The sequence below is a fragment of the Tenrec ecaudatus genome, chromosome 13 (genome assembly GCF_050624435.1).
Source record: "Tenrec ecaudatus isolate mTenEca1 chromosome 13, mTenEca1.hap1, whole genome shotgun sequence".
Taxonomy (NCBI): domain Eukaryota; kingdom Metazoa; phylum Chordata; class Mammalia; order Afrosoricida; family Tenrecidae; genus Tenrec; species Tenrec ecaudatus.
In genome coordinates this window covers 135971337-135997375 of record NC_134542.1, presented here as the reverse complement: position 1 = coordinate 135997375, position 26039 = coordinate 135971337, and the positions used below count along the sequence as shown (strand labels likewise).

Genomic DNA, 26039 nt, shown 5'->3' with positions numbered 1-26039 from the left:
GCCTCACAAAATGCACACTATTATAACCTTGAAACCCAAACCTCCAAGTTCACTGACATAGAGCCAATTCAGACTCACAGTGAATCCCAAGGATAGAGTGGAAGAACCTTAGGGTTTCTGAGACGGCAGATCTTTATGGGAGCAGACAGCCTCGTCTTTCTCCCACTTACCTTTAAGAAGGTACAATTATTGTCATTTTAGACCCAAGTACAAAGCGGTGAAGTGACTGGACCAGAACCACACAGCTGGGATTTGAACTCACGTGTCCTTAAACCTATGCTATCTAGTGCCTCTCAACTGGGAAAGAATTAACCCATTTCTGTCACCCATGCAGCACTTGTTTTGTGCATACACGTAGTAAACATTTTGAATGGCACCCCTGATACTTATGGGTAAAAGACAAGTTAGCAGTAAAATTATCCTTAGATATTGCCATTAATCATATTATTTTAATGGGTGAAAATAAAAAACTGAGCTGAAGATACAGAAAAATTAGAAGCCATTCATCATTTAACTATTATTAAGCAATAATTTACATCAGTTATCAAAACATGTTTACTGTCCTCATGAAACGTAAATTGTTTTCCTATTTATATGTATCTTATTCAAGCAGATGAAATATTGCCAACTTGAAAAATCAGTCTACTTCTCCCTCCTACTGACCAGAACGACTGGCATAGCTACAGTGGGTGAGGAATACAGAAAATAAAATCCCCTTCCTCGATCACAAGTCACATCCAGTGCTTACATTGAATCTTCATGCCTTCACTCAAATCATCATTTTCTATAGTCGCTCAAATTCAGATTTAACTATCATTTTATTGAGCACTCACAACCTCCTAAAATCGCTGCATCATTTGATCACCTTACATTGTTTTAGTATCCTGACAATAATTCTAAGAAGTTTTAAACATGCCTCATATACATAACAATAGCAACAATGATGACTAATAAATACTGAACACATGTTGCATACCAGACCCCTTTTCAAGACACAGAGAAGCACAAAGTCTGCACAAGACCCTAAAATTAGTAATGCTGGAGGCAAAATTCTAGACCGTGTGGCTCTTGGTCACACTCTTAAGCACTCTGCTGTCTTTCAAGTGAAAAACAGGATCCTTCACTTATCAGCCACGATGGCTACGTATATTAAATCCCTTTTCGACACTCAGAAATGGGATCTTACTGTGCAAGGCCAATTCAAAACAAAGTATTTAAACATTGTTGTAAAAACATTCTTAAGAACATATACCTCCACAAAAATATTTTTTATATCCTGAGTCAAGCAAATTTTTTCTGTAAATAGACAATGAGTAACTCGTTTAGGCCTAAGGGTTATGTGGCCTCTGCCCCAGCTCAACTCTCCCACTGCAGCAGTACAGCATCATAGGCAGTATATAAACTATATAAACTACGGGAATGGTTGTTCCAACAACAGCTTCTTAACAAAACTGGCAGCTGAACCACCAGAGTTCGTTGGTACCTGTTCTAGGCCTACCGTAATGAGAACAAATAATGCCAAGTTCAATCATTGCATGTTCAACATTTACAACCACCACTTTATTTTTTGACATACTGGAATGAAAAGTTGGAAAGTAGCACATTTGTGTAGGAAGAGTAAATCTCATTACCTTCCTAATACAAACACATTGCAGTTTTCAAATGCAAAGCTATGTTCACTGAAAACATGAGCCAGCCATGCAAAAGAGTCCATTGTGGCCCTAAAGTCTATTTAAAGTTAGGTGAGTCAACTAGTCTGCCCACTGAAAATTCCAATAGCCAACTTGGCCTTACCACCTATCACATCATAAAGGCAGTCATCACCGCATTCCAAACCTGCAGCCATGACCAGCTATTGCTGATCCACCACAGCGAGAGCTCCTAGAACCGGAAGGACCACTTCAGTGGCTAGTATGGCGCCAAACGGAGTCTGGTGGGGCATGAGGAGACGAAGCGCAGAGCAGGCACTGTGAGATGCTAGCTACAGGCTAGGCATCTGCTTAATTCACCTCCGAGCAGAAGAGAGCAGCCAGATCCCTGGATGGTGCAGGATGCCATCAACCAGATGGGGCTGCCAGTAGTGACGTGGCACTTCATTGAGTGGCACTTGGGTGGAGGTGCTGATAAGCTTCAATAAAGAAGAAACCGCAGCCACTGGCCAGGTCCTCTACTGTTCCACAGCCAGGTCAGTTTGGGCACTCCAACCATTCCAGTGGAAGAGGAGCACAACCCATGTAGTGATTTATAATCAGTTTCCTCCCCATCCCTGGAAGGGGCCGATCAACCCCAAATGCTTACATGCTACACTGCTACAACCTATATATGTATACATACATACAACATAGTGAAAACCCTTCTGGGGTTTCTAGGGGCAGCTGATGCGCCCATCCAAAAATAAGCCAGGCCTCTCACCCTGTGGAACAGGCTCCCTGGCGGCTGAGGAGCAGAAGTCCATCCGACGGTGTGTTTTAGAATCCTTCTCTGACCGTTCTGTTTCACAGCAGTGAAAAACCTACGGATCATGTCCAAATGAGCCTTTGCACTGTGACTTCTGAATCATGTTTCAGCTGCCTGGTTCTGCTACTTGGCCCCAGTGTACTTGGCTTGAGAGCTTGAAGTATAACTATACTTCTTTCCAGATCAATATGATGAAGGAGTGCTATATAAATAGACATATATACAAACAAACATAAGAACTATCATTTATATGACAGCCATGGACAATAGTCACTTGGCAGGCATGATTTGCAAACTTTCAAATAAGGCTGCAAAGTAGATTTAACTCTCTACTCTTTCAACTAGAAGCTTCTCTCTGAGCAGTCGAGGGAACTACTCAAGGACAAAGAACAAAGCCCAGCTCCGACAGGAACAAATCCTACTTTCTCTACAAAACTGTTCTGTTAACTTCTCTGGTTCCTTCTTTTCTCTCACAAAAAACACCACTCTCTGAAATTAACACATCTGGTTTTTGAGCATCATCTATGGGCAAAGTCCTATGCCAGGCCTTTGGCAAGACAAGCAATGCCTTCCTCTTTAACGCATTTATAATTCAGCCAGGAAGACAACTCAAACACACACAGTATTAAATCAATAAAAACAAAGGACGGACGGACAGTTATTTACAGTATTGATGCCAACTTAAAACAAAAAAGAAAAGCTAACCAAATTATACAGAAAATAAACACACAAGCATAATACACTATAGGCTGAGACCAACTAAGACTGGACTATTCCTAGGCAAAATAGAGAATATGATTTTAGAAATTAAAACATAAATTAAAAATGGGGAACTTTTCTAGAAAAAGGAAACAAACACTAAAGGTTATGAGAATTGTATGTAAAGTATATATAAGTTGGCATATGAAATGTGAGCATGTCACAGGAATAAGTCTGAAATCATGTAACTAGGAACCAAGGTTGCCTGGGATCCTTCCCTGTTACCTCACCTCTGAAGACTTGGAAACCAAGTTGACAACAAAAACCAGAGCTGAGTACTGAGCAGCACAACCGCCATTTAAAGTCTGGTATCTACGTCTTTCTTGACCCACACATTTTAAGTTATCCTGCACAATGCCGGAAAAAATTTCAAATATACTTTCAATAGCATAAGCGAGCTATTACATTATTGTCTTACCTTAAAATGACAGCTAACAGTTTAGAAAGAGTAAATCTGTCTCCACTGTTGCTTGGGAACACTGCAGCAAGGATTAAGGTAAAAAGTCCTGTGGGGGAAGAAACAGGGTGAAAAAGTCCAATAGCTTAAATACTATTAAAATGTGTTTCTACCAAGTTGGTTGTTTAAGTAAGTACATGATATACCTAATGTTTAAATCATGTCATATCATTTGTAACAACTAAGAATAAAGCTGCAGTCACCTAGGCTGAAATTCTGAAAGACTGTAACATTCTTTGACAACTAAATTTCAACAATACAGATCAAGTATATTTTCAACTATTAAGTTAAATGTAGCATTCAGACCTCATCAAAACAAGCCTCTGTGTTCGTTGTTTTATTTATTTTTTAATAAAAAGCAACTTAATCTTTATTCTGTTCTCTCACTTTTAACAATTTTATTGGCACTTAATATATATACTCAGGTATAAGCTGACCCAACAAAATAATAATAATTTATAAATTATAAAGGGCTCGTGAGGCAGAGGGGGAGTGGAAGGGGGAAAATGAAGAGCTGATACCAAGGGCTCAAGTAGAAAGCAAATGTTTTGAGAGTGATGAGGGAAACAAATGTACAAATGTTCTTGACAAAATGGATGGATGTATGGATTGTGATAAAAGTTGCATGAACCCCCAATAAAATGAGTTTTTAAAAAGCCGACTCAAATATCAGCCAAGGCACCTAATTTTACCACAAAACTGCATTAAAAATGTGCTTCCTCCCCCCAACTACCATGATCCGAATTCTACCTTGCAGGGCTGGATAGGACAGAGGCTGTGCACTGGTACATATGAGGGTTGGAGATACAGGGAATCCAGGGTGGATGATACCTCCAGGACCAAGGGCGTGAGGGACGATGCTGGGAGAGTGGAGGGTGAGTGGGTTGGAATGGGGGAACTGATTACAAGGAGCCACAAGTGACCTCTTCCCTGGGAGAGGGACAGCAGAGAAGGGGGGAAGGGAGACCCCGAATAGGGCAAGATATGACAAAATAACGAGGTATAAATTACCAAGGGCATATGAGGGAGGGGGGAAAAGGGAGGGAGGGGGGGAAAAAAAAAAGAGGACCTGATGCAAGGGGCTTAAGTGAAGAGCAAATGCCTTGAGAATGATTGGGGCAGGGAATGTATGGGTGTGCTTTATACAATTGATGTATGTATATGTATGGATTGTGGTAAGAGTTGTTGGAGTCCCTAATAAAATGTAAATGAAGAAAAGAGGAGAAAAAAATGATTAGGGCAAAGACTGTACAGATGTGCTTTATACAATTGATGTATGTATATGTATGAACTGTGAAAAGAATTGTATCAGCCCCAATAATTTGTTAAAAAATAAAAAATAATTAAAAAAAAATGTGCTGACAAACTTGGCTTATACATGAGTATATACAGTAATTCACATATCACACAATTCAATAGTTCAACAATATCGAGAAGAATTGTACAATCATTATCACAATCAATTTTAGAACATTTTCTTTTTTCCCCAACACCCTCCACCCACCCAGGAAAAGCCATTTTTAAAATGAGTTGTGTAATCACCATCAGTTCTAGAGAGTGCTCCCTCCCCATCAAGTTATTTTTACACCTGCAAAAATGCTTATTTTATCTTTTGGAAGGCAATTCTATTTTTTAAATGAAAACATTTTCCTTAAGGCAAATTATGCCTCTGAAATTAGCAATTACATTTAGCCACAGAAAAAAACACTGTTAGAAAGGTTATGTGAAAAGAGAGACACATGAAATATAGAGCCACTCTATAAATTTTTTAATAGACTACTGTATAAGAAATACTACAAGATGTCTGTAAAAGTATAAATAACACAGAACATAGCGTAAATCTATAAACACGAAGCAGTGATAATATACTAATGCACAATAAAACTGCTTGTATGTGTATCAGAAATAAGCCTCAGATTATCATAGAGGTTTTTGAAGAAAAGTTCTTACCAGAGGTTGAAGACAAAATATTAACTATAGCGACCTGTGTATCTGAAAGTGCTTCCTGATATGAAAAATTCGCCAAAAACCACTAAAGAAAAAGGGAACAAAGCGAATGACATGTTAGTTATTATAACTTATAGCTAGCTCCCTTCTTCTTGCTCCTCTATACACTGCTATCATAAGGTTTCCAAAGGTGCTTTACACGCAACAATCACTGGCACCTAAAAAAGACTTTACTATCACACTCCCCTTATTAAAATTAACAATAGTTGATTAAAACGTAGCATTTGGGTTTTTAAAATAAGTTTGGTTAACATAATTTATCAAATCAATGTTAAAATTTGCTTCATCCAAGCAAAGCTGGCTCTTATTAAGTTTACCTAAATACAACTTAAATTTCTAGAAAGGCTTACACATTGAAATATGCCTTATATCGAAGCTTCTTAAACTATGGGTCCAGACCAGAAGATGGGGCTGCATAACTGAATGTGCGTGAGAGGGTGGGGGTCACAAAAAAGTTTAGCAACAGTCAAAAGTTTCTAGGCGCCCTGGTGGTCTAGTGATTACGCATGGTGCTGATAACCACTAAAACAACAGTTCAACACCACCCGCCGCTCTTTGGGCAAAATTCCTGGCTTTCTACTCCTACAGAGTCAGTCTCAGAAACTCACAGCAATCGTCCTGCACTGTCCTGCAGTGTCGCTGTAAGTCCAAACTGATTGCATGGCAGTGGGGAAAGTTTACGAACGTGCAACAAGCAAAAATGAATTCAAAATCTAACCTGTAAGGAATCTAACAGTGCTTGCCCACGCTGCAAATGTTTTGGGTCAAAAGAAGTTGTAAGTGGAACGAATTTAAACCCTGACTTATATAAGATACAGATGACTAACATGATGAGAAATCTGCAAAACAAGATTATGTGGATGGACGACGGGAAAACATTATTTAGCTATCATAACCCTAAATTTACCAATTGTGATAGTTTCTCTAATATTTAGCTGTGACATACACCCAAGTCTTAGAAGTTTCCCACCTGTGAAGATCAACCGTGCCGCCCACTCCCCGCCGCCATCACACCTTCTCCTGTTCGTCTAAGCCAGGGTATTCTCTATTACCAACCCGAGGCCCCCCTGGATTGGTGGAGTAAGACCTCCTTTTGAAGAACTTGATGTGCGTTTATGTGTACAAACTTCATTTACTTTCACTGTTACAATGTATTCTAATGCATACTACTGCAACCCATCCAGTTTTTCTATTGGCTACTGATGATCCTATTTTGAACAATGTTGCTATCAATATTATTACATATATCGCCTAGTACATGTGTGTATGAGTATTATTAAAATAAATACTAATAAATCAATTGCTGGGTCATGAAAAAGTTACACTACAGAAGCAATTGAGGCAAATTTAGTTTGTTTTTGGCATCTCTCTTGTTTACCCAGATTGCAAAACAAATACGACTCCTCTCCATTAGAGAGAGACATCTCTTTGATCTCTCTCAGAACTGGCAGTTAAGGTACTAGTGTGACCGTTAGCATTTACCTGTCAACTACAGCCACATGAGCTCACAGTATTGCTAATAGCTAAAGGTCAGTAAGAGCCCAGCATTCTCCATCTACCCTGTATCAAAGGCTAAAATCACAATGAAACTGAAAACATGGTTCTGAGTAGTCCACTGAATCCTAGATGATTTCACTTCCATGTCTAAATACGACAATGAGGCAGCAATTGACAAGATTCACATTAAAATGAACAATATCAAACATTACAGCAGCAGGGGCTACCAGCTACCTGTCCATGAAGTGTTCAAACAGAGGAGGGAGATTCTGCCTGAATTAGCTTTTGGAGATTTCCTCCAAGGCCAGATAATGTGTGCAGGGTAATAATTAGCTGTCTTGACCCACCTCATGCATTACTTTAATACGTAGCTTCTGTGTTCGTTTTCCCAGTAAGCTCCCTGGTCACTACTAATGGCAAGATAAAGAAATGAAAGATTACTTAGGAGGCAAGCATTCAAACATCCCAAGGATTCATGAGAAGCTATGAACTCTTTCCAGAAAGTCCTACCTCATTCTCCCTTCTCCTACAACTCCATTCTCTGGAAATGTACAGCACCCTTATCACAAAAGATCAAAATTATATTTCAACAAAAAATGTTTTTATAATGCTTTCTTTCATTTTTTAGAATTGAGAGTCATATAAACATAATGAATTAATCATCAGTAAATAATTGATCTGCTATTTCCCAAGCAGTAATGAAATTATTGTACTCTACAATTCTTACAAAGGTATTCTTGGTAAAGCCAGTTGAATCAAACTTACATTTTATTTTGTAGGGATAAAAATATACAATGTAGGCCCTAATGAGAGGCGCCTTGGTGATCGCCATGAAAACATGCAGCTGCTCGCACACAGGTTGGTAGCTCAGCTGCTCTGGGAGAGGAAATATGGCAGTCTATGGCAGTCTGCTCTGTAAAGAAGCCTTAGAAACACTGTGGGCCCCCCTGGGGGGAATGCCCAGGGTGTGAACAGAGCAGCAAGGGGAGCAAAGCAATGAAGCCCCTGGGCTATACCAAAAATGGACTTTTGGAGCTGGGCAAAAAGTGAGACTGGACTGGAAAACACTCCTAAAAGTCAACAAACAGACCTGGAACTGTTTATAGGCTTTTCTCTTTTTTTGGCATTGGGTTTTTTTGTTGTTGTTGAATGAAGGCCAAACATGATAGGACAAGTGAAAAGTAAAAGGAAATAGAGGAAAGAACTAGGAGACAAATGGGAATTCATAGAGGTATAAATACAGGCATGCACACATGTAAATATATTTATAATGATAAGGAAAGATCTATATACAAATAATGATAAGTATTAAGGTAGCAGATGAACATTGCGCCTCTACTCAAGTACTCCCTCAACACAAAAACACTTTGTTCTAATAACCTGGCATTCTGTGATGCTCACCTTCATTACATAATTGCTGAAGACAAAGTGGATGCATAAGCAAATGTGAAGAAACCTCATGGTGCCCAGCTATCAAAAGATATAGTGTTTGGGTCTTAAAGGCTTGACAATAAAAAAGCAGCCATCTAAGTGAGAAGCAACAAAGTCCACATGGAAGAAGCACACCAGCCTGTGTGATCATGAGGTGTCGATGAGATCAGGTACCAGGCCTCAAAGACCCAGAACAAAAAATCGTATCATCGTGAAAGATGGGGAGTGCAGGGTGGAGATCCAAATCCCATCTGTAGACAACTGGACAGCCCCTTACACAAGAGTCACAAAAAAGAGAAGGGCCAGTCAGAGTGCATTATAGCACCGATGAAACATACAACTTTCCTCTAGTTCTTTAATGCTTCCTCTCCCCACCGCCCCCACTATCATGACCCTGATTCTAACTTACAAATCCAGCTAGACCACAGCATGTACATGGGAACAGATAAACCCCTCAGGACCAATGATGAAAGTAGCCATACTAGGAGGGTAAGGGAAAGGTGGGAGGAGAAAGGGAGAAACAATCACAAAGATCTACATATAACCCCCTCCCAGGAAGATGGACAACAGAAAAGTGGGTGAAGAGAGACATAGGTCAGTGTAAGAAATGACCAAATAATAATACTTTATAAGTTGTCAAGGGTTTCTGAGGGAGGGAGGGGGAAATGAGGAGCCAATACCAAGGGCTGAATTGGAAAGAAAATGTTTTGAAAAGGATAACAACAAATGTACAACTGTGCTTGACACAATGGATGTATGTGTGGACTGTGATAAGAGGTGTACGAGCCCCCAATAAAATTAAGAAAGAAAAAAAAAAAGGAAAACTATGGTCAGTTCTATGGTCGCTCTTAGTCAGAATGGACTGCACCAGAGTGGGTCTGGTCTTGAGTTTGGAAGTCCTACTGACACAAACTATATCTAACTTCTTTTGAACTGCACTATTAAGGTGAAATGTGGCTAGCTCAAACTGAAATTATCAAGGGTACATGAGGGAGGGAGGGAGGGGGGGAAGAAGTTGATACCAATGGCTCAAGCAGAAAGCAAATGTTTTGAAAATGATGATGGCAACAAATGTTCACATGTCCTTGACACAATTAATGGATTGTGATAGAGTTGTACGAGCCCCCAATAAAATGATTTAAAAACAATTTTATATTGGTAACATTGGCATGTGTGTGTGTGTATATATATATATATATATATATATATATATATATATATATATATATATATATATATTACATAGAATGAATGGGTTCATACAGTATCAGTACTAACTTAATCTCCTTCCTGTACTTTTCAAACACAGCTATTAAAAATTTAAATGCAGTTTGTATTTACGGTTGTTATATTTCTTTTTGTTTTGTATTGTATTGTTTTTTGAGTTTTTAAAAAAATCATTTTATTGGGGGCTCATACAACTCATCACAAGCCATACATACATCAATTGAATAAAGCACACTTGTACATTCGTTACGCTCATCATTCTCAAAACATTTGCTCTCCACGTTAAGCTTTGTTGCTTCTGAGCTAGATGGCCACTTGTTTACCTTCAAGCCTTTAAGACCCCAGACACTGTATCTTTTGCTAGGCGGGCACCATCAGCTTTCTTGACCACATTTGCTTATGCACCCGCTTTGTCTTCAGTGATCGTGTCGGGTGAGCATCACTGAATGCCAGTTTAATAGAACAAAGTATTCTTGCATTGAGGGAGTACTTGAGTGGAGGCTCAATGTCCTTCTGCTACCTTAATACTAAACCTATAAATATATACACATAAATCTATTTCCCCATCCTCATAAATATATATACATATGTACATGCCTTTATTTAGACCTCTATAAATGTCCCTCGCCTCCTAGCTCCTTCCACCACTTCCCCCTACTTTCCTCCTGTCCCACCAATATGCTCAGCCTCCATTTGGGTTTTAGTAATTCCCGTTGGTTACATTACCCTTCATTACACCCTACCAGACCTCCTACACCCTCCTCACCACCAATATGGATCACTGTTGTTCCCTTGTCCCTGGGTTTGTAAACGCCACTTCCTTTCTCCTACCTCCCCCTCGACCCATGTCCCCCCCAGAATTGTCCCGTTTTCTCTTCCAGAGTGTTCACCCAGCCTATCTTATTTAGACCGACCTGCGCAAATAACATGCACAAAAACAATACAGAGCAAAACCAAGCAACAAAATAAACGAAACAACAAAAAGTCAATGACAAAAACAAAACAAAAAACAACACAACATCAACAAAAAAGAAAAGCTTGTAGTTAGTTCAAGGACTGTTCGTTGGTGTTTAGGAGTGTTTTCCGGTTGAGTCTGATGGAGTGCCAAGCCCTGGCCCCAAAGTCCATTTTTGATATTCTTTGGGGACTTGGGTGCACTGTTCCCCTTGCTGCTCTGTTGCATGCCCTTAGTGTTTTGCCTCAGTGTGGTGGGATCAGCTTGGGCGCAGTTGTTATAGTTCCATAGACTAAAGACTAAGAATAAGTTGTTATATTTCCATAGACTAGACCTAAGACTTTACTTAAATTTTTAAGTTATGTAAACCAAAAATCCAAACCCATTACGCTCTATAGGGTTTCTGAAACTACAAATCTTAACAGGAGCAGACAGCCTCGTCTTTCACCTGAAAATGAATTTGAACTTTCATCCTTGTGGTTAGCAGACCAGCACCTAATCCAAAGTGGCACCAGGGCTCCTTACGGCAATATAACTGGTCTACAGGACTCCGATGGAGCCCTGGTGGTGTAGTGGTTATTAGTTGTGCTGCGATCTCATGGTCAACAGTTCAAAACCACCAGTAGCTTCATGAGAGAAAGAGTGGGCTTTCTGCTTTGGTAAAGATTTGCAGTCTGGCCAACCCACAGGGGGTCGCTATGAGCCAACATTGACTCAATGGCAGTGAATAACTGAATTCCCATAGAACTTAAAGGTTAGCATAATTCATTTAACACTGTGCAAATCAAACAAAGACTATTATGTGCACATATATTTGTAAATCTGTTACATAGGATAGTGCTTTAAGTATGCAAAATATTTCCTCAGAATTCTGAGTTAAGAAAATGTTTGCTTTATCCAAAGCAGTGAAATCGTCTTTTTAATAGGCAACAAGCTGTGAAAATCCTTTGTCTCTTGCCTAGCAGAATGCTTAGAGATGAGGAGGGTGCTCATCTGCAGTTTGCTTTCTTGAACCTAAGTCTCCTGATAGAAGCATCCCCCTCCAGCCAGCTTCCTCCCTGGCCCATGAACCCTTTTAATTTCGCTCTGATCTTTTCCCTTTAATTTTAGTGCACAGATACTTCTATCACGAGTCATTTCAGGTCTCCTTTGAAAATTAGGTAGTATATAATTAATTTATTTTGTCCTGCTTGACACTGATTTACGCCTATTAAAAATCTAACTTAAGAGGATAATTTTCATATATAAATCTTTAAATTATTTTTATTACATACATGATTCTCATATTAAAACATAAAAAGACTTTCTCTGACTTGCACAAAATATGTGAATCAGTTACTACAAATAAGCACTGGTTAAGTAAGGGAGGGAGCAAAAAGGGCTATGCCATGAGAGTTAGACACGAAACTGGAAAGCTGAAATCCCTCTCGATAAAGCCACAATAATGTCAGTGCATTGCCTGGTGTTTGAACATGATCAGAACACACCTGCCTCTTGACGGTTCAAACTGAGCGATCTTAGACCGAGCCCAGGAACCCTGGTTGTGCAGTAGTTCTAGCACAGCACTGTTAACTGAAAGGTCTGCTGCTTTAACCCACCAACTGCTCCAAGGGATAAATGAGGCAGTCGACTTCTGAAAAGACTGGAAACCCTATGAGGCAGTTCTACTCTGTGCTATACGGTCGCTATGAGTCAGAACTGGCAAAGGGTTGGTTTGGTTTGGTCAGATGACATTATTTCCATGAGCTGTACATAAAATATAGCTGAATTTATTAAATTCTAGTTTCTTGAGTTTTCATTAAGCCAGAGTAGTCTCAAATGCCAGCGTAGATACCAATAAGCGTTCAATGAGTATGTCGTTATTCTATGTGAAAGCAGAAGCATAGAGAGTTTCTCTGTGAAAATAAAGGTGAAGGCGCTATGTAAGTTCAATGTTATCCCGATACGAATACCACCATCCTTCTTCAAAGAAATGGAAAAACTGATTACCAACTTTAGATGGAGAGGGAAGCAGCCCAGACTAGCATAGAACTCCTCGGGAAGGACACGGGGGGAGGGCTTGCTCTACCTGACTTTAGCACGTACTATACAGCCACAGCAGTCAAAACAGAGTGGAGCTGGTACAAGGACAGATACTCAGACCAATGGAAAAGAACTGAAGACCCAGGAATAAAATCATCAGCATACGGACAACTGATCTTTGATAAGGGCCCCGAAAATATTAAATGGGAAGCTGATGCCTTCTTCAATATATGGTGCTGGAAAAAAACAGATATCTACTTGCCTCACTCCATGCATGAGAATAAACTCAAGGTGGATCACAGACCTTGGGGTAAACCCCAAACTATTAGGGCCATCAATGAGGGAATTGGGACAAACCTGAGAACCTTGGCAGAGGGATTACATAGGCAATCAGAAATAGGGAAGGATACAAACACAGAGGAGTCACAAATAGACAAGTGGGATATACTGAAGATAAGACACCTGTGCACATAGAAAGAATTCACCAAGAGAGTAATAAGAGAGTCCACCGACTGGGAAAACATCTTCAGCAATGACACATCAGACAAGGACCTTATTTTTTAAATCTACAATACTCTGCAAACTTACAGTAAGAGAAAAACTAACTGCCCACTGAGGAGGTAAGCAGAGGACCTGAACAGAAGTTTCACAGAGTCTGAAATCAGAATGGCCAATAAACATATGAGAAAATGTTCCCAATCATTAGCCATAAGAGAAATGCTAATTAAAATAATTATGAGACACCACCTAACTCCCTCAATGATAGCCCAATTCAAAAAATCAGAAAGCAACAAGTGTTGGAGGGGCTGTGGTGAGATAGGAACTCTCATCCACTGTTGGTGGACCTGTAGGTATGTCCAGCCACTATGGAAATCGATTTTGGCGATTTCTAAAACAGAAGGAAATTGAGCTACCATACGACCCAGGAATCCCCCTACTGGGTGTATACCCAGAAGAGGCAAGAAACAAACCACAGCCAGACATCTGTGCTCCAGTGTTCATGGTGGCAGAGTTCACAATCGCAAGGAGTTGGAAACAACCCAAATTTCCATCGACAGATGAATGGATTAAAAGACTGTGGTACATACATACAATGGAGTACTAGGCATCGCTAAAACGCAGTGACGAACACATGAAGAACATCGCCCATGGGAAGAACTGGAGGAAATTGAGCTAGGTGAAGTAAGCCAAGCGCAAAAGGACAAGCACAACATGAGTCCGCTGAGGTAAGTTTATTTAAATAAATAAATAAAAGAAAGAAAAATGCAAAAGGGGCACAGGGAAAATGCTATTGTATTCAAACTCTCCAAGGGTGAATTCCAGGTAGAATGGCAGGGGCCAGACCAAATGCAGGGGTACATATGTTAGCCAACTAAAAAGGGGGGTGGGGAGGAAAGGGAAAAAATAGATACGTGCAGGGGGAATAGGGCACTGCTCCACCCAAGGGGAGGGTATTGTTTGTGTCTCCACAGGGAAAGAGGGACCAGACTTAAATCCAGTGTTGCAAGATGTGAATGCAGCATGCCGGCATGGAGAGAGGAGCCAATGGAGGGGCCTGAGGACTCGGCCCCCACACCAGCTACGTGGACAACTTCCCCGCTGCCCAGAAGAATTTACTTTAGAGGACGGCACTGAAGCTTTAACTAGGGGAGAGGGACATGTCTAATCAGAGCACACGGGAGCAAATGAATGGGGAGGAAGAGCGGAGCACAGCATGGCTCACCAGGCCTAGATGACAATATCCTCAATCTGAAGAGCCAATGCAGAGTGGACCATATGGCTGATCCCACTATGAGAAACGACATCCCTCACTGGCCCTAAGGTGGACAACATTGGAGCTCAGTCCTGGGAATGACCCTGCGACACTGAGACAAAACACTAAAGGGGTGCGGCAGAGCAACTTGGGGAGCAGAGCAGGGAGCACCCCAGGGAGTGCAAAGGATAGGCTCTGGGGCCAGAGCTTGGCACCTCATCACACTTGACTGGAGGACATACCTATAGGTCAAAAACCAGACCTTTATCCATTTACAGGTTTCTCTTCCTTTTAAAAATGTTTTTCTTTTTAATTAATTTATTCTTTTATGGGTCATTGGTTTTCTTTTTTGTCGTCATTTTGTTCTCTTTTGTCACTATGTCTTGCTATGCCTTGTTTTTTGGTGCAAATTATTATCTCTACAGATCTATCTAGATAAGATAGACTAGAGGAGAAAACAACAGGACCAATGGTTCTGGGAGGGCATGGGGGGGAGGGGGAGGCGGGGATAAGGAGGTGGTGCTGACCAACCCAGGGACAAGGGAGCAACAAGTGATCCAAAATCAGTGGCAAGGAGGGTGTGAGAGGTCTGGTAGGGACTCAGCAAGGGCAATGTAACCGACAGAAATTACTGAAACTCAAATGAAGGCTGAGCATGATAGTGGGACAAGAGGAAAGTAAAAGGAAATAGAGGAAAACACTAGGAGACAAAGGGTATTCATAAAGGTCTAAATACAGGTATGTACATATGTAAATATATTTATATAGTATGGTGGGGAAATAGATCTATGTGCATATATTTATAGGTTTAGAACTGAGGCAACAGATGGACATTGGACCTCCACTCAAGTACTCACTCAATGTAAGAACATTTTGTTCTATTAAATTGGCATTCCATGATGCTTACCTTCCTGACACGATCGCTGAAGAAAAATGTGTGCATAAGCAAATGTGGTGAAGAAAGCTGATGGTGCCCAACTATCAAAAAATATAGTGTTTGGGGTCTTAAAGGCTGAAGATAAACAAGTGGCCATCTAGCTCAGAAGCAAGAAAGCCCACATGGAAGAAGCATACCAGCCTGGGTGACCACGAGGTATCTATAGGATCAGGCATCAAAGAACAAAAAAATCATGTCATTGTGAATGAGGGTGAGTGCAGAATGGAGACCCAAAGCCCATCTGCAGGCAACTGGACACCCCCTTACTGAAGGGTTGCAGGGAGGAGGTGAGCCAGTCAGGGTGCAGCGTAGGGACGATGAAACATACAGCTTTCCTCAAGTTCCTCTCAAATGCTTCCTCCCCACCACTATCATGATCCCAGTTCTACCTTACAAATCTGGCTAGACCAGAGGATGGACACTGGTACAGATAGGAACTGGAAACACAGGGAATCTAAGGCAGATGACCCATTCAGGACCAGTGGTGCGAGTGGGTATGCCTGGAGGGAATGTGGGGTGGAAAGGGGGAACCGACTGCAAGAATCTACATATGTCCTCCTCTCTGGGGGGTGGACAGCAAAGACGAGGGTGCGGGGAGACGTCGGACAGTGTAAGATGTGACAAAATAATAATAAATTATAAATTATGGAGGGTTCATGAGGGAGGGGGAACAGGGCAGGGAGGGGTAAAAACGAGGAGCTGATATTAAGGGTTCAAGTAGAAAGTAAATGTTCCCAGCGTGGAGTAGGGAACCAGTGGAGAGGTCTGGGAGGCTGGCCCCAGCACCATAAATTAAGTGGATTCCTGCCCCTCCCCCGAAAAGAATTTGTTCCAAAGGACGACATTGACTCTGCAGCCCCAGGAGATGAACATATCTGATCAGAGCACACGGGAGCAGATGAAGGGGCAGGAGGGGAGAGTGGAGCACAGCCTGGCCCAACAGGCCGTGAGGATGATGTTCCTGAGTAGAGCAGCCAGTACACAGAGAGAACAACATGGCTGGCCCCACTATGAGAAATTATGCCAATCAGTGACTAAGGGCGATACAGGGGACAGCACCGGAGACACAGTGTGGGAATTGCACCTGACCTGATCCCACCACACCGAGGCAAATCACTGGGGGAGTGCAGCGGAACAGCAAGGGAATGGAGTGGCAAGGTCCCCAAGGAATGTTGAAAGTGGACTTTGGGGCCAGGGCATGGTGCCCCAACAGACTGGACTGGAAAACGCTCCTATGGGCCAGGAAACGATCCCTGAACTAACTACAAGCTTTTCTCTTGTGAACTGTTTTGTTCTGTTCTTTGTCAGTGGTATGTTTTTGTTGTTTTGTTGTCTGGTTGTCTACTGTTGCTTTGTTTTCCTCTGTCTTGTTTTTGTGCATGTTAGTGTCTCCACAGGTCTGTCTGAATAGGACAGGCTGGATGAACTATCTGGAGGAAAAACAACGGGACCGACAGTTCCGGGGGGACTTGGGGTGGGGGGGCAAGGGGGGTAAGGAAGTGGTGTTAACAAACCCAGGGACAAGGGAAAAACATGGGACCCCAAATGGTAGAGAAGGGGGAGTGGCAGGCCTGGTGGGAAATGATCAAGGGTAAGGTTGCTTAGAGAAGAGGTATACTCTAGCCCAGGTGGTGACGAAGCATGGTAGTAGGGCAGGAGGAAAGTCAAGGGAGATGGAGGAAAGAGCTAGGAGTCAAAGGGCATTCATGGAGGTCTAGACAAAGACATGTACATGCAAATATATATAGGAGGATGGGGAAATAGATCTATGTGTCTATATTTATAGGTCAAGTATTAAGGTGGCGGAAGGACCTTGGGCCTCTACTCAAACACTCACTCAATGCATGAATACCTTCTTTTATTAAATTGGAACTCTATGATGCTCACTCTCCCGACACAATGGCTGGAGCCAAAGTGGGTGAACAAGTAAATGTGGTGAAGAAAGCTGATGGTGCCCAGCTATCAAAAGAGATAGTGACTGGGATCTTAAAGGCTTGAAGATAAACAAGCGGCCATCTAGCTCAGAAGCAACAAAGTCCACATGGAAGAACACACCAGCCTGTGTGATCGAGTGGTCCCAAAGGGATCAGTTACCAGGCATCAAAGAACAAAAAATCATATCATTGACTGCACACCTCCATGATAGGATTGCTGAAGACAAATGGGTGCATAAGCAAATGTGGTGAAGAAAGCTGATGGTGCCCGGCTATCAAAAGAGATAGTGACTGGGATCTTAAAGGCTTGAAGATAAACAAGCGGCCATCTAGCTCAGAAGCAACAAAGTCCACATTGAAGAACACACCAGCCTGTGTGATCGAGTGGTCCCAAAGGGATCAGTTACCAGGCATCAAAGAACAAAAAATCATATCATCGACTGCACACCTCCATGATAGGATCGCTGAAGACAAATGGGTGCATAAGCAAATGTGGTGAAGAAAGCTGATGGTGCCCGGCTATCAAAAGAGATAGTGTCTGGGGTCTTAAAGGCTTGAAGGTGAACAAGCGGCCATCTAGCTCAGAAGCAAAAAAGCCCACATGGAAGAAGCACACCGGCCAGTGCGATCACGAGGTGCCAAAGTACCAGGTATAAGGCATCATGCAAAAAAACAAACAAACGATATAAGTGTGTGTATGTATGTGTATATATGTGTATGTGTATATATGTGTATATGTATATATATACCATATTAAATGAAGGGGGAAGTGCAGAGTGGAGACCCAAGGTCCAAGTGTCGGCCAATGGAGATCCCCTCATAGAGGGGTTTAGGAGAGGAGATGGGTTAATTAGAGTGCGAGGTAGTACCGATGAAGAACACAGCTTTCCCCCAGATCCTGGATGCTTCCTCCCCCCAACTACCATGATCTGAATTCTACCTTGCAGGCCTGGATAGGACAGAGGCTGTACACTGGTACATATGAGGGCTGGAGGTACAGGGAATCCAGGGTGGATGATACCTTCAGGACCAAGGGTGTGAGGGACGATGCTGGGAGAGTGGAGGGTGAGTGGGTTGGAAAGGGGGAACTGATTACAAGGATCCACATGTGACCTCTTCCCTGGGAGAGGGACAGCAGAGAAGGGGGGAAGGGAGACTCCGGATAGGGCAAGATATGCCAAAATAACGCTGTATAAATTACCAAGGGCACATGAGGGAGGGGGGAAAGGGGAGGGAGGGAAAAAAAAAAAAGAGGACCTGATGCAAGGGGCTTAAGTGGAGAGCAAACGCCTTGAGAATGATTGGGGCAGGGAATGTATGGATGTGCTTTATACAATTGATGTATGTATATGTATGGATGGTGATAAGAGTTGTATGAGTCCCTAATAAAATGTAAAGAAAGAAAAGAGGAGAAAAAAATGATTAGGGCAAAGACTGTACAGATGTGCTTTATACAATTGATGTATGTATATGTATGAACTGTGATAAGAATTGTATGAGCCCCAATAAATTGTTAATAAAAAAAACAAACTGAAAAAAAAAGAAAGTAAATGTTTTGAGAATGATGATGGCAACAAATGTACAAATGTGCTTAACACACAATATGGATTATATGCTTAACACATACAATGGATTATATGTGGATTGCGATAAGAATTGTACGAGCCCCCAATAAAATGATTAGAAATAAATAAAAATTAAAGAAAAGTGAAGCTATCAATAAGGTTATACAAAATTCTATAGAAGTATTTACAATATTGTTTATTAAAAATACTTTTATCACATTTACATGATTTTAATATACAACTGCAAAAACACTTGAAGAATAAACACAGAAAACCCTTGCTTGGGTGACTCTATTGATAAAAATGATTATTCATAATATTGACTCTGAGTTAATGCGAAAGTCTGATGTATTTACACACACACACACACACACACACACATACACGAGGCCCCTGACTTAGATGGGGCTCTGTTGCTCCTGCGATTGTCCTAAGTAAGCTTTGCAATTAATTGAATACTTTATTCTAGTATCTTCATAAATCCACTCTTTCTCCTTATGAGTCAGAAACATTACATACAAACTTCAAAATATGGTATCAGCAAATTATACAGTGCAATGTGATACGTAATACAACAGGGCTTCAAAAAGTTCATGGAGAAATTTCATTATCTTTACATTCCACTTATCCATGAACTTTTTGAAGTTACCTCATATATATGAATGTAAATAAACAAATATTGCGCAGTGAGGGGCGGGGTGTTGTTGTTACTCAGGTCAAGGTATATTCCAAACTAGATACACTTGAACATAGTTCTGCAATTAGGGGAAGATAATCTCTCTCAGTAATACATTTGTCTTCCTTTTACTAGAGTGCCTTCAAATGAGGCTAAGTGAAAACAATCGCTTCTGAGGACATGCACAAATTCTGGTAAGCTCAAGACAGAGCAGTCAGCTCAGCAAGTTTGGTATTGTCTTCTGGGACTCCCCAAAGGAGGTTTTTCCCAGGACACAGGACAATCATGGGGACTTGTCAGGAAAAAGATTTAAGAAAATTTAAAACTGCACTGCTGAGGAAAAGGCCAGGAAAGCTATGCCCAAATGTCCCCACCGCAGCAGACAGCCAGGACTATCCTATGAGAATGCTGTGCAGAAGCCCTACCCCATCTAGCCTTACTCTTGCACCTTCAGACTTCTTTTTGGTTGTAATGCTTCTTGATGCTAAAATATTTAAAGGAACATGGTTTGGGATCATTAAAGATGTCAAAATTGCCATTTTGAGGCGGTATCAATCCAAGTGGTTCAGATTCTTCGTGGAAGGATTAGGAGACGCAAACACAGCCTTTGGAAACATGTAGACCTAAGTGGAGGATGTGCCAGGAAGCAATAACTTCTCATTGCCTTTAATCCAATTTCCATCAAATGCTGAGGCCCCTTGTTTATATATATATATATATATATATATGTATATGTATATGTATATGTATATGTATATGTATATATATGTAAGCATGTACGTATAGCTTTATGGTACAGGTTTCACTGAGCTCTAATTCTGAGGTGTAACAAGCATGTATTAACTTTAATGTTCTAATGTCCCAGAGTTTGTTCGACTTTGTGATTAAGCAACCCAACAGCTCCAAACTTCAACAATATATTGTTAATATGCACTAAAGTCTTAATTATGTTCCAAACATAACAAGGAGAAGACTTACCACAAAGCAAAAGAAAAAGCTTATTTTTGCTACTTGAGTTGCATTCAGTTTCCCCACGGTTTTTAGTACGGACTCCTGTTCTTTCACAGCAGGATAAGACATGCGCGACAGTTTAGCTTCCAACGCGTGACTTGATGGGAGCTGTCGAATCTCCATAATATTACTGAACCTTACTCGAGATTTTTTTGGAGCTTAAAAAAAATTTTTTTTTTAATCAGTGAATACTTGTGATGAACAAAAGTTACAAGTTTTAAAAGCATTAGTTAATTGATGTGCCAGCAGATTCAAAACCCAAAACAAGAATATGTATTTTCTTACTTTTTGTTAGGATTTTCGTGAAAATTTATAGAGCAAATTAGTTTTTCACTCAATAATTAATGCACATACGATTTATGACACTGATTTAAATCCCCACAAGATAACAGCACTCCTACCACTTCCTCCCTCCTATCCCTTCCTGTCTGCTAACTGTCCTGGGAAACCACTTCCCTGTCTGTCTCATGGTGGTGATGGTTCTAAGGAGCGAGTGCCCCCTGGTGTTGCTGCTCATCTTATCGGCCTATCCTTTGGCTGGAAGAGGAGCCACAAGGTGAGTTCAGTTCCAGGCCTGAGGATGTCCAAGAGCCATACTCTCAGGCGTTCAACCACTCTCTAGCAGACCAGTAGGACTGGTAATGATTAGGATCTAAGTTTCGTTCCACATTTTCCGCCACTATCCAGGATCTCCTATTGCGAGCCCTTTCGGAGCGGTCAGCAGTCATGGGTCGGTACCCTCTAAGTCTGAGAATCATGAAAGCCGACGTTCACAGGGCCCATTAGTCTGTTAGGCTACTTATTTCCATGGGTCTTCAATGTGCCCTTTGGGCTGCGAACTGTAAGAAATTACTAGAGTTAGAAATTACTAGAGAAAGATGAGGCTTTCTACTCCAGTAAAAAGTTATAGCCTCTGAAACTCACAGGGCCAATTCTATGCTGTCCCAAAAGGTTACTGGCAAGTTTGGGTACAATTTTTTTAAAACTCTTCTTTCCCACAGTTAGGGAGAGATCACTAGATGCACCTAAAATGAGTTTTCCCAAGTCTGTAAGCGTCTAGCCACGGATCACCAAAGGAAGCTATAGAATGCTGTCACTGCATGTCAACTGACCTTGGTAACCCTCCAGGATAGTCTCAAGGCCCTAAGCTCAGGGACTTATCCCTCAAGGTGCTTGGTCATGTCTAAGTTTTCATAACTTTGCACCCTATATTCTCTACCACATTCATGGACATATTTGTAACAAAGATAAATACGCATATAGAAATATCCTGCCAAACCTATCTGTATCTCTTTGTTTTTCCACCCTGGTTCAGCGTGCATGTCTAATATCAAGTAATTGGCTTTGTTCATGTCAAAGAGTTTACAGCAAAAAGTGGTTTCATCTACAAAAATGGTTTAAAATGAGGCCTATTAAAACAATGCTTTAGCAATTGTGTGCACACACAGTTGACTGATTCAGGATTGTAATAAGATTATTATTTTAGCACTTACAGTAAAACTTTGAGTTTTTTCTCATGGATAGTCAATTTATGAGAATTTCTTTCCTGGGAAAGCATACAGAACATTCCTCTCTAAGTCTGTTTCTCGCAAGAGAATATTACGGGTTAGAAATGGTGCCTTACATTGAAGCTGGCATGCAGAGCCAACCAAACTCCTGTAATTTGCTACCAGTGGGGTTTGGAGGTATGGTTGAAGAGGACATATTTCATGTGAGAAAGAAAAACACCCTAAAGGTTTCTGGCATTTTAAAATTATTCCCCATTGGATTAATTTTTTAAAGGATTTGAAAAACCCACTCAAGCTTCCAGAAGGCTACAGACTCAGAGAACGTCACAGAGCACTTCATTTCCAGCGCTAAGAACTGCTGGCGACCCCAGGCAGCCCATACAACCACGGCATCGTGGGGTGGCTTTTGAACAAAGGAAGAATTTCTACCCGTTCTTAACTTCGGAAGTCCTAAGTGTTGCTTACCTTTTTCGGTAGCAATATTTGTGTTGTCAGGTTTTTCACTTGGAAGGTCATGAAATTTCACAGGAACGTACAGAGGTTCACTCTGGAATGTAACAGGCAGATACAAACATAAACACCAAGTACAATTGCTGGCATCTTGGCTATAATTTAAACAGATAGCAGACATCAACGCCACCCAAAAAGGAAGTTTGCCAACATCTTCAGGAAGTGCCAATTTCCCAAGATGCATTTAAGGCGTATATAAAGGAAATCCAACTGATCAACACAGGTACAATGACAGAAAAGAATCTGTTTAAAGGTTAGTAATTCAACAGACCACCACTGTCACATTTAATACTTGGCTATCACAAAATCAGACTTCTCAGCCAACAGAATAATTCCTGTCTCTCATTAACACGTACACAGCGAGCTCCTCCTCTGTCAGGCAATGTTCTACATCCTGGGATATAAGAACGAATCAGAAAAAGTCTTTGTCTTTAAAGATGGTATATTCTAAAGAAGAAGGCAGAGGAGAGATAGGCATTTCTGTTTGCCTAATTCACTCTTCTTATTGCAAAGATCCAACTAAATGTTAAAAATTCCTGAAAATCTCTTAAAGAACAGATCAATATTTAAAAAGAAAAACTATCACCTCTTGCTATGTGCCAAGTACAAAGACGTAGGTAATTAGATATATATTTCTTTTTAAAAAAATCATTTTGCCCAGCGCAGCGGACACCCAGGACTGAAAGATGGCGTCTCCCGTGCCCCTGAAGGAGAAGCGCCTCCTGGATGTCAGGATCTCGGAGCTGCCCAGCTGGGTGCTGATGCGGGACTTCACCCTGATGGGCATTTTCGGCGCCTTTCGGAGAGGTTACGATCGGTATTATAGCAAGTATGTCAACGTGAGGAAGGGGAGCGTCGCAGACCTGTCCATGGTGTTGGCGGCCTATGTGGTTTTCAGCTACTGCCTATCCTACAAGGAGCTCAAACACGAGCGATTACGGAAGTACCACTGAGAATGCCACGGTGAGGGCGGCCTGCTTTCCTGGTCTGGCCACTTGCCTTGCCACCACCCCCTCCCATCCACCCGGCAAGAGCCCTTGACAATGTGCCCAATAAAAGGTGCAGGCCTGAAAAAAAAATCATTTTATTGGGGGCTCTGGCAATTCTTATCACCATCCATCCATCCATGTGTCAAGCACATTTGTACAATTGCTGCCATCATCATTCTCAAAACATTTGCTTTCTACTTGAACCCTTGGTGTCAGCATTTTCCCCCTCCCCATCCTCCTCGCCCCCCTCCCTCATAAACCCTTGATAATTTATAAATTATTATTATTTTGTCATGCCTTACACTGTCCAACATCTCCCTTCACCCACTTTTCTGTTGTCCGTCCCTCAGGGAGGGGTTTATATGTAGACCCTTGCAATCGGTTCCTCCTTTCTACCCCACCTTTACTCCACCCTCTCAGTATCACCACTCTCCCCATGGTCCTGAAGGGATCATCTGTTCTGGATTCCCTGTGTTTCTAGTTACCATCTGTACCAGTGTATATCTTCTGGTCTAGCCAGATTTGTAAGGTAGAATTGGGATCATGATAGTGGTGGGGAGGAAGCATTAAAAAACTAGAGGAAACTTGGATGTTTCATCATTGCTACACTGCACCCTGACTGGCTCATCTCCCCAAGACCCTTCTGTAAGGGGATATCCAGTTGCCTACAGATGGGCTTTGGGTCCCCACTCCACACCCCCTCATTCACAATGATATGATTTTTTGTTCTTTGATGCCTGATACCTGATCTCTTAGACACCCAGTGATCACACAAAGTGGTGTGCTTCTTCCATTTGGGCTTGATTGCTTCAGAGCTAGATGGCCACTTGTTTACCTTTAAGATTTTAAGACCCCAGGTGCTATATCTTGTGATAGCTGGGCACTATCAGCTTTATTCATCACATTTGCTTATGTACCCATTCATCTTCAATGATTGTATCAGGAAAGTGAGCATCACAGAATGCCAGTTTAATAGACCAAAGTGTCCTTGCATTAAGGGAGTACTTGAGTGGAGGCCCAATGTCCATCTTGGACCTTACTATTAAACCTATAAATATATGCACATAGATCTATCTCCCCATCCTCATATATATAGTTACATATGTTCATGCCTGCATTTAGACCTCTATAGATGCCCTTTACCTCCTAGTTCTTTCCTCTATTTCCTTTGACTTTCCTCTTGTCCCACTATCATTCTCAGCCTTCATTTGGGTTTCAGTAATTTCTCTCGGTTACATTACCCTTGATCAAGCCCTACCAGGCCTCTTATACCCTCCTCGCCACTGATTTTGGATCACTTGTTGTTCCCTTGCCCCTGGGTTTGTTAACACCAGGCATCTATTTCTTATTAGTCCTTACAACAACTGTACCGATAGCTACTTAAGGAAAAATACAAAACACTTTCCTAGAAGCTGAGGTTTACAATAACCAAGAAGACATGAGAATTCAAGCCAGGGTTGTCTGAACATGTTCTAAAACTGTATTTTCAAGTGTGTCTAAATTCATCAACTACAGTTGCAAATGCTCTTCAGATCATGTATACTTAAGATACAATTTTCATGCATGCTGTTTTTTAAATTAGTGCTTTTGATTTCTCCTGGCATAGAACCCTGCCAATAGAAACAATCTATTCTCTTTACTGTAGCATTTGATCTAGAGCAATTTGGCATATGATAGACAACACAAAAGCGAGTAAAAAATTAGTCTGTCCTCTTAACTAGGTCTTCTCTATTAACAGGGAAAAGTAATAGTGAACTCTCTTGTAAATTCTTCAGATCTCAGAGACAACACATGGTATTTTTTTCTAAGCTTTATAAACTTTTTTAAAGCCTATATTTATTTATTTATTAAATCATTTTATTAGGGGCTCATACAGCTTATCACCATCCATTCATACATCCATTGTGTCACGCACATTTGTACACGTGTTGCCATCATCATTTTAAAACATTTTCTTTCTACTTGAGCTCTTGGTATAAGCTCATTTCCCCCACTCCCTCCCCTAAACTCTTAATAATACCTAAACTCTTAATAATACCTAATAACTTAGCCTGCAGGCCAATGCATTCTAAAATTATCAGACAGCCTCAGAAATCAATATTACATTTAACATAAATTTAACCCCCACCCCCAATACATTTTAAAGATGTGCATAGGGAAAGTCTTTAAAAAATAGATTTATTATCTGTGATGGCTAATGTTCATGCCCACTTGGCTAGGCTATGAATTGGCAGACACTAAGCAATTGCCTATATTTTGTGATCTGATGTAAATAGCCAATCAGTTGATAGGCTATTTGGGTGTGGCTTGCCTGCAGTCTCTAATTGGATATTCTGGCAAAGTC

At 41.2% G+C, this 26039-nt stretch overlaps 1 protein-coding gene and 1 pseudogene across 2 annotated transcripts in view; one reads left to right on the top strand and one right to left on the bottom strand.

Moving 5' to 3' along the window:
- The window catches only part of SLC35F5 (solute carrier family 35 member F5), a 70800-nt gene that overhangs the window by 29520 nt on the left and 15241 nt on the right, over positions 1-26039 (bottom strand). For both annotated transcript variants that reach the window (XM_075530280.1, XM_075530279.1), the window contains 4 exons: positions 22662-22743; positions 20656-20846; positions 5624-5705; positions 3635-3722 (listed from right to left, as the gene is read on the bottom strand). In XM_075530280.1, the coding sequence (XP_075386395.1) occupies positions 3635-3722; positions 5624-5705; positions 20656-20846; positions 22662-22743 (443 nt within the window). The remainder of the gene's footprint in view (positions 1-3634; positions 3723-5623; positions 5706-20655; positions 20847-22661; positions 22744-26039) is intronic.
- On the top strand, positions 23368-23769 carry LOC142424388 (ATP synthase F(0) complex subunit f, mitochondrial pseudogene; annotated as a pseudogene).